Genomic DNA, 9854 nt, shown 5'->3' with positions numbered 1-9854 from the left:
TCTGTGTCCTTGCTCATCATTTTGACTCTACACACTGATCAAATTCCAAACTAAGATGTTTTGACTCCAAATCGACGTGTTAGCCTATTAGATTTTATTCAACCATATTCATACATATAGACACCAATATCATTCAAACTCCGTATGCATTCAGAATGCATGACACAATGTTAAGATGAGCATGACCTTGCATTTCCTGAAAATTGTACAGCGTTTTTATTTTCTTAAATTATTTTCAATTATGACCCAAGTGGTTCATCGTTGTAAAGGTAGTAAAAGAGTATAAAATACTGCAATAGCTATAGGTAAACAGAGCTCCAAATACTAACATATTGTTAAATCAATAGTGCAGAGCAAAAACTAAAATCATTCAGTTGATCATTAAAACCAAGCTTTTACAAGCAACTTAACACTGAGATGACTGCAATCTGATAACCGTTTGTCTTTTCATATTTGGCATCAATATGGCTTAAACTTCCTCTCACAGTTAATTTCTTGTTTTCTTTTCTCAGCTGTGTTACATTAAACCTGCAGTGTAATTACACAACACTGTTGACACGTGCTTACGACATATAGGCTCTGCCATACGGAGTTGCTGGCAAATCAATTGCTGCTGGCTGGCTTTAAAAACATCACTACCGGTGTGTGCCAGCACAGGAATGTCGCCACAGACTTTAAAAACAGTATACAACGAATACAGACGGATTTATCTGGCTGTAGGTTTGAAAGGTGGTTGTTTAACGTCGGTGTCATCGTACACAGACAAGGTTTCAAATTAACCACAAGTCAATATGTTCCAAGCAGTCATCATTTTGCCAGAATGGTAAATTCACCTTTCAATCCTGCAGTCGGTGAGTGTTTCTTACTGAAAATACAGATTTTGGGCAGACACTCTGAAGCACATTTTTCATGGCTCTCACCAAAGTCATTAGCAAGTAAAACTTTTCCACTATGCTAAGAGATTATATGGATACAACAAGTAACCACACATGAGACTATGAAACAAGACAAAATATTACAAATTAATAAAAGTGCTAATGGACACTATGTGGGCATCTAATAAAAAATAACTACAAATAATATTACACAGATGTGTTACAATAAGCTTTTCTTTTGAAAATATTTTATAATTTCAATTAATATTTGGGGTTTGAAAAACATCAGTAGAAAACATCACCTCTCAATGTAATTACAGCCCTCGACTGGTGACAGAATAATGTAACAGGTTTATGGTGTTGACAGAGAAGCCGAGGTCCACTAATATGGGTGCGTCAATTGCTCCTTACGTCGTTAAAAACAACTATTCAGTCAAAAAATGTCAAACAAGGATCGTCAGCATTGAAAAATATTTAAGACTACATCTTACAAAAACATCAGTAATGAATAACATTTTACATAAATGTCCTTATCTGTGAGGGGAAAAAAACCCATTACATGAAGCCATAAAGCACCGGAGAGCCAATAAAGGAGGACTGGGCCAGCAGTATACTCCAACTGGAATCACTTTTAGTATGTTTAGACACGGTAAATAAAAGGTTTGCATCCAACACAAGAAACCACATTGTTCTCTGGATTAAGTCTAATAGTTTGCCTCCTTGCTAAACTATTCAAAAAAATAATTTTGTCAGTCAGATATGGGGGCTCTGTAAGTCTTAAATATGGAAAAAAGAGTATGAATCCTTTGTATAGCACTAAGGCTACTTAAATAATTGATAGGTTTATTACATCTTTTTAATCTCGGTGTGGACACGTTCTTTAATTCATATCAGCGATTTGAGAGACAGCCTTGTTCACTTCATGCTGTTGCAATTCCAATTGGTAAACAATGTCAGAATACCTTCTTCCCTTTTCATGCGTATCTTTTAGCGAGTTTCCAGAGTACTACGATTCACATGTTTCTTCAGTTGTTGTTTAGAAGTCACTGAACTTACACACCTGGAGTCTCACTTAGTATACTGGCAACATCTCGCAGCACTGGATTTGAAAGCAGTGTGTTTGGAATATACTGCCGGCCTTTGTGTCCGTTTTTCTACACCTATCAAACTCAGCATCCCTGTCGTTGCAGTCCTCCTTGCAGGCACTCCAGTCCCATAGGTGGAGTGGTCTGCTAGAAGTACAATCTTTTTAATTGTACAGTTCATGTCTTTTAACTCAGTCAAGAGGTTGAGGGTCAGCTATGGGCATGGTGTGAAGAACTTCATCCAGTAGCTGTAGAGCTCGGTGTAAATGGATCTCAATCCAGCAGGGTGTCTCTTTAATGCTTTGTCGTGGGTAGTCGGGCCCCCAGCCCTTCACGAAACTCATCCGCAGGATGCACAGCCTGCGCAGGTCATCAACCCCAATGCCTGCAGCAGCAGACAAACCTACAGGGGAATTACAAGCAGCAACTTTTAGATCAATGAGGCACAATAGGCCAAGGCTTGCACAGATATTTTAGCTAAGTTACTCTTGCAGTAAAAGATGGAACATATACTGGGTAAACACACAGCTAAATGTAAAATAAAGCAGAAAAAGTTATACTGCCATAAGCACATCTCCCACTCTGATGAGGCCACACGTAATGATACTAGCTCCAACTTTCCGGTTAAATGAGACTACGTGATAACAGCAGCTGTGCATAGCAGTCACAGTTCTTCCACCTCGGCTGTATTTTTGGACTAACTTCACAATGAAGTGTGAATACATACATTTAAAAATCAGCACATTATGAAATCTTTTGTCTTTTTAAGATCAGCAAACTTTCCCCGATAATGTTCTGAAACTCAAAAGCATGGCCCATCTGTGCGCTTGTGGCTCTACCACATCCAGACCCAGAATTCCTACATGACACAGTTGCACATAAAACTGTTAAAGCATAGCTTTCAAATGAGCAAAGTCAGTCCCGTTTAGTTGCTGATCAAATAGCTATTAATAGTCATTAAGAAAATGTAGCCTGTGTCCCAGCTTGTTTGTTTTTCTTTTTCATTAATTACCACAGCTGGTTGCTTTTCTTCCGTTGGTGCCGCTCTATTTTACTTTTGCTCACAACGCTGTGAATTTTAGTCCCATAAGAAAGATTCAAAATGCTCACTAAAGACAATGATAAGAAGCTATCGTAAAAACAATAACCCTTGTTGAAGGGTAAGTGCATCAGTAACAACACTCACTTATGGCAGGGGCGATACCTCCCACAGAGCCGGGCCCGGGAATGTTCCCGGCCACTGCTGCTGCCTGGGCTGCAGCTGCTGCCTGAGCTGTTGCTGCCTGCTGCTGCATCTGCCTGTGACACTGACGCAAATCAAACACCTGGCAGGGGACAAGACAAACGCTAAGATCTGATGACAAGACAACATACTGAATGAACACTCAACCATTTGACTGTCTACTAATATTGGGAGGTTTAATGTTACCTTGACTAAGTTCATAAACTATAATATGTTGCTTCACATGTATAGATGGTCAAAAAGCCCTTGAGTATTACAACTCCAGATGGGTTCCTCAGCATTTTTTAGTGTGATTACGGTTACTCCAACTCTGAGCATGGTAGCATTAACATAAGAGTCTGGTTTTTCCAATAGCCCCACTTTACTCCCTTTAGAGACTTAATTACATTATAACTGGATTATCGCTGTGCATGTAAATGTAGCCAGTGTCAATACAAATTTGCAAGTCTCATAACACCTACTGGGAATGTTTCTGCTTTTCATTGTATGACTTTCTTACTGCAGTCTCACCTTGATGTAAGCGCTGGGGTAGATCTTGTGAACAGCATCTCCAGGGGCGCGTCCGGCCTCTCGATCCAGGTAATAGCTCTGCACAAACACGGCGTGATCACTCAAACAGCGCACCCAGACATCGCCTTCACCTTTGCACTCCAGCTGCACGCCTTTGCCAATGTGGAGCCTAACAACAGAAAGGAGAGGAAAAGACGGGTAAAACACAGTCAGAGAGGTGAGACACTACAGACACTTTGTATTACTGAGAATCACTAATACACACATTAAATATGAAATGCTTGAATGAATTATGATGATATAGTACCTGGCTCTCTCTATATTCTCTGTCCTGTGGACATTGCTTAGCTGTCCCAAGCAGAAGCGATCCCCTCCTGATGGATCCACGTAGCCATCCACAGTCACTATCGGACATGTGGATGGCACCTTAAACGTCTCCCCAACCTGGACATCCATCTCAAAGTACGCAATAGAGCACCAGTATTCTGGAGCTGGAACAAACAAAAAGCACCCTCAGGTGAAATAAGTTGCACACGTTATGTTAAATATGTTTATTGTCGTACGTCTGAAGCTTGATACCCACCAGGGTGATTGGAAATGGGGGGCTGGAATGCAATTTCATTGGTAACAGGCCCTGCAAGAACATATTGATATTAATTCGGAACAGGGAATTCTTCGTGAGATGCAAGCAGTCCTTAAAATGTGACATATTATTCCAAAATTAGATAATGCAGCAATGGCACTAAAAATGACCAGATTTCATAAAATGCCAGAAGTGGGGGGTGATCTTTAACATTTACAGTTTATCTTCACTTCAGCCACAGTAACACATTTTACTTTAGCTTGTTACATATTCATAAATGTGTAATGCAATTATACATCTAAACATGAGGAAGTCTGCTGGAGAAAACAAATTTAACTTTTCAAATCTACTTTTAAATCTGCTAAATTCCCTTCCCTGGTGAATTTTCTTAATCAAATAAAAGAGGTGAACACTGGTGTCAGCCTGTATCTGAGTTGCCCTGTCAATCAGCGGTGAACTAACAGCTCCATGATAATAATGTCCTCCAGTCACAGCAGCCAATGTTCAGCTAAATAACTAATTAACAAGAGCTCATTATTATAATGATCTGTAAATTGTTTGAAATGATATGGACTAATTTCCAGGCTTGATGTGAGTTTTACAGAAATGTTTTCCATCCACTCACAGTAATGCCCCGTGTGAGGCATAGGTGGATGATGCTGTAGATGCCCATTCTGATGTTGAGGCACCGCAGGGGGGAAGCTGTTGTTTCTACTCCAATTGGGGGTAGGATCTGTAAAGATAAATTGCATTTCCAAATTTGTGCCAACTTGAAGTCTGTGTGGTAGATCAGCTCTTAAAGCTAAATACTAAAAATAGATGTTTATTGCATTATTTGCCCAAATTAAATTTTTTGCTTTGCTGGGGACAGGTAATCCCATATAAATAGTGCTGTTTTAAATTACCTAAATGTACTTGTACAATGATGCAAAATAAGTGCTTTTTTTTGCTTGATTGCATTCATTTATTTCTGACAGGCAAAAAACAGCACGAGTGCATTTTCCATTATGTTTTGCAATATATGTGTAGTCCCAGTGTAGTGTCTCACTTGAGGGTCCAGCACTGACAGTAGAGAAAGCAGAGGTTGAAGCTGAACTGCTGCCATCTGATGGGGGGAGTAGAGCGGGACTGCTGAAGGTCTCCTGTGGACTGGGCCTCGACGGGGGATGCTGGATAGTCTGCAGGTGGCTTTCAGAGCTTGAGTGAGATTGCTGGTTGTCATAGTCATACTCATCCTTCACCAAGAGTGGACCTACATGGAGGCAACCGACATAGGTAAGACTGACAAAATCGAGCAAAGAAACGAGCAAACAGGAAAACTTTGGCACCTGCTTACCTGAACTTGAAATGGCCAGTCCTGATAAGTCTGCAAAAATGTGAAAAAGAACATCGATCAGTTCATGTAGGTCATTATTCTGAGTAAGAATTAGAACATGGGCTGTGATCTGGGCTTTCAACCAGATCACTACATCATAACACTCAATTATCACTTAGTGTGATAAGTTATATCTATAAATTAAAGAATATCTTGTGGAGGAATGGTATTCATCTCTCCAACAGAGTTCCACAGACTTGGCAAGGAGCAAAAAGGCAGTTCTGTAGGCTCAAAGATGTCCTGACTCCATACTAAGACAATTATACATATATATCTGAACAATGTATTTAAGATATAAAATTCAAAGTAATCATTTCAACTGTGGATTAATACTCCTTTGAATTGTTCTATATTTACCAATAGACAAAAAACTCTAGTCAAGACTAACAAACATGTGATAGTTACTTACCAATGCCTGGAGAGACAACCCTCTCGTAGTGGTATGGGTTGACACAAACATTGTCACATTTCAGGTCAAAGGCATACTGGCAATATTTCACGTGTTTTAATTCATTCTTGTGTAGATCAGGCCATCGCCACAGTCGGGCATAGACAACATGAGGAAAACCTTTACGCCCTGCAACCTAAAGCAGAGAGAAACATTTCATGAGATAGGTAATGTTTCTGTGGCATCTCACTATCTCTTACAATTACAAGAATACCTGTAGGCGTCCATCCAAAGTTCGCTGTATGGTTACACACTTGCTAGGATGAGCTCCATTCGTAGTGATGGCTGTGATCAGGGAATCCAGCTCATCTTTCTTCTCCTTCAGCTTCTTGACAAGACTTTCAATAGCTCGCTTAGCAAAGCTTTCGCTCTCTCCTCCCTGGCGGTGGCACATCAGGCTATGCACAATGCTCAGACAGGCATCATTACTTGTGGGGGTGTTTGTGATTGACATCTTGCTCCTTAGGTTTTAACCTTGGGGAGGCTTTACAGTTGTATCAGTGTCAAGGTGAAAGTACTGTTGATCCAACACTGCCCAAGCTTAGCAACCTAAAACAGAAAGACCAGTGTATTATGGCTGAGAGTCCAGAGGAGTATGCCAACCAAATTTCACATTGCATCACATAAAATAGCACTCAATGTACAATCTGTGTTTAACTCTGATTTAACATCATGTTCACACAGTAACATAACACTTCCGTCACTGTCCAGTTGGTGAACAACATAATTTTCGGCAACTTTTAAAACCTATTTTAGGTTGTTTATCTTTTATTTAATACTCAGTGAACACGCCCATCTTAGTTAGTCGTGTAAGACAACGGAAAGTTATGCTTTAAGCGGAACAACCACTGCATAAAAGCTCACATTAATTCATGCAGAAACTCACTGATCATCATCTGCAAACATGGCAGTTATGTCCTGTCTGAAAGGCAATGTCAACGAAAGCTGCGTTTTCTCATTATTTGGAGTTGTTGTACTATATCACGATTAAGATTAAGTGAACATAAGATTGCTTTTTGAGAGTATTTTAACAGCAAACACAACTTAGCTTAGCTAACGTTAGCCATGATGAGTACCAGAGCTAGCGTTAGTAAACACAGGTAATGTTAACGTTAACTTATCCTTCCTATCAATGTATCAGTAGTTTGCGACCCAACCTGACGTTTACACCGCTCAGTTATTACTCACGACTACTGAAATGAATACGTATGTTTAGTAAAAGTGCAATTGTAAACGAGCATTAAGTTAGCAACACTGCCCAGCTAATATTGAGTGGCGTTAGCTATCATGGGTAGTTGCCGTTAGCCAGCGCTAGTTTAGAAAGCATTCGTCTCCTAACAACGTTACCTAAATCATACACACACTGATTTGTAGACTTGCAGTGATTTCTCCGCGCAAGAGAATAGCGTTTGTCCAAGTGGTAAAAGGTGATAAGTGAGTGGCTCCAGCAACCAAAAACTTGATACGATAGCTAACGTTAGCGTTAACTAGCGTGCGATATTATTGTTTTGGCTAGCTTGCTAGCTCATACGCTAACAGCTAACGGTAAAAGACCTTCATTAACTACACGCTAGCTCGCTAACGTTAACCTTCTGTGATTGCACAAATGCGTTAACGTTACCCCCACGAAATGTTACCATGTCACATTACCAAAGCGTGCAGTTGTTTATCTGTTCGCCTTACTACACTAAAACTATATAATATGTGTATATATATATATATAATATTAGCTGACAACACACGAAAATAAACAAAACAAAATCCTCTCCACCCACCACGCTTCAGGATGCACGCGTTAAATGTGACAGGCGTGGTGCTGCTGTTTGCTACACCTACTGTTTGTAACCCCATGCCAATATGCCACACAACAGAGAGCTATTTTAGAGCGAGAAATAGCTGTTTTACTATCATGAGCCAGTTAATTTTTTTTAAATATTTGTCTATGTTCAGGGATTACGTTACGTTACATGTATGCTAATTTGAGGGTGCACAGCACCAGATGTTCCATTCTACCTGAAAACGAAGCCTATGTGCTGGTTTAACACTCCCAATTCATTCAAACTTTCAAATGAAGCATGGTTCGATTCAGTATTAACCAGTCAAGTAAGTAGTCAAACTATCAAAATGTCTAAATTCCAATAAACAATGGACCCAGACCCCCAGGGGCCCCAAGCATCCCTGGGTGACTGTGTATCAGGTATCATTGGTTTACAGGATAAGCACTAGTAAAGTACAGTATCAACTGAAGAGATAAGCGCCTTAAGGCTGGCCATACTAATACCTCATTTTGAGACACTGTTTTGTGGAGGGTTCCTGAATCCAAAATCTACTTATTTCTCCTCTGTTTGGTTTCTGGGACTGAAAGCTGCTATGTGTTCTGCTGTAAACTTTACCTGGTGGGTTAAGTTAATATGACCATGACAATGACATGTTGAACTTGGTCTCTAACTTGTGTCATGTTATTCTGTACTGATATCTTTAAAAAAGACTCACACAATCAGGTGAGAAAATTACAGAAATACAAAAAGACAGCTAATGGCATACAATCTCGTTAATGTCTCCTGCCATTTTCCACTGATAAAAATGTATACTGTTGTGAAATTACAGTAAATTGGCAGCAGGGATACACAGTGATTACAAGGGGAGTCAGAAGAGACACGAGAGAGGCTGTGTAACAAAACCCCAACGTGTGGGGAGCTCGAACTAACCTACTGATTATGAGCATTGGGTGTAATTATAAATGACTTAGAAAGTACCATTTTAGAATATTTAATCATCTTTATTGTCATGTCCAAATTAGTCTTAACTTGTCACCAAAGGGTCATCACCATATAAATAAGTTGGTTATAATACAATTTTAAATTTTCTGGGTACATGCCAGTAATGTCTTCTAGATTTTTTTAGTGCAAATTACATTCACCTTTATATCATCATGTGATGATATATTTTACTGTAATATCAAGTCTCCCACTTGTGGTTATAATATTGTGTGAAATTAAAGAAAACAGCCCCCTGTCCAAATCTCCCTCTGAGCTTGACCATGTGTTGTATGATTTTAAGTTGGCCTCAACAACACTATCTTTGTTGCTAAAGAGTGATGAACAAAGCTGCCATCACATCAATCTGCTCAAATGTGTTGTTGATATTGTCGTAGATACCTTTGCCAGACCATGTAGACCTTAAGGACACGATACATTATGAAAAAGCAGCTTTTGAAATAAATGTTATTTTATGTATCTTTTCTTAAGCAGCGAAAATATTTGTCATTATGGTAAAATTAACCTCTGCCTTTAAAGACATAATAACCCAAATAGTAAATGTCATTAAAGAGGTCATATTATGCTCATTTTCAGGTTCAAAATCCTATTTGGGGTTTACATGTTTTATTTAAAAAAAAACACTGCACGTTGCTGCAGCTCCTCTTTTGTGTTGAAGGTTTCGTTTTAGCTGTGGAGTGATGCATTTTGTCTCTAAATGATCTTTGTTGGGAGCTGCACGTGCGCAGTCCCTAGCTGAGGACTACTAGCCAATCAGAAGCAGAGAAGGGGGGGTCAGTGAGAAGCCGGTAAACAGCTTCGGTTCAGCTATAGGCTACATGTTGCCGACCAGCTTGGCAACATGGACTGGAGCAAGAGTTTCAGAGTGGTGAGTTATTAATCTGTAACAGAAGTATTTTTCATCCATAAAGTTATAACTTAGCTCTGTCTCTACATCACAGTAACAACATTATGTCCA

General features: G+C 39.5%; 1 protein-coding gene across 5 annotated transcripts; it reads right to left on the bottom strand.

The window, feature by feature from the left end:
- Positions 1 to 73: 73 nt before the first annotated feature.
- Positions 74 to 8041, bottom strand: smad4a (SMAD family member 4a). Of its 5 annotated transcripts, none has more exons than XM_046066199.1 (11): positions 7895 to 8041; positions 6334 to 6668; positions 6081 to 6255; positions 5633 to 5662; positions 5345 to 5548; positions 4922 to 5029; positions 4297 to 4347; positions 4021 to 4204; positions 3714 to 3882; positions 3147 to 3285; positions 74 to 2363 (listed from the first exon to the last, which is right to left on the bottom strand). In XM_046066199.1, the coding sequence occupies exons 2-11, from the start codon at positions 6571 to 6573 to the stop codon at positions 2152 to 2154; spliced, it is 1512 nt and encodes a 503-aa protein (XP_045922155.1). In that variant the 5' UTR covers positions 6574 to 6668; positions 7895 to 8041; the 3' UTR covers positions 74 to 2151. The 5 variants fall into 5 exon arrangements, with proteins under 5 accessions (XP_045922155.1, XP_045922161.1, XP_045922156.1 ...); XM_046066205.1 differs by lacking the exon at positions 7895 to 8041 and adding an exon at positions 7770 to 7868; XM_046066200.1 differs by lacking the exon at positions 7895 to 8041 and adding an exon at positions 7467 to 7703.
- Between the last annotated feature and the right edge of the window lie 1813 nt (positions 8042 to 9854).

The sequence above is a fragment of the Micropterus dolomieu genome, linkage group LG13, assembly GCF_021292245.1.
Source record: "Micropterus dolomieu isolate WLL.071019.BEF.003 ecotype Adirondacks linkage group LG13, ASM2129224v1, whole genome shotgun sequence".
NCBI lineage: Eukaryota > Metazoa > Chordata > Actinopteri > Centrarchiformes > Centrarchidae > Micropterus > Micropterus dolomieu.
The sequence above is the reverse complement of the archived record's forward strand: the minus strand, read 5'-3'. Positions and strand labels throughout refer to the sequence as shown.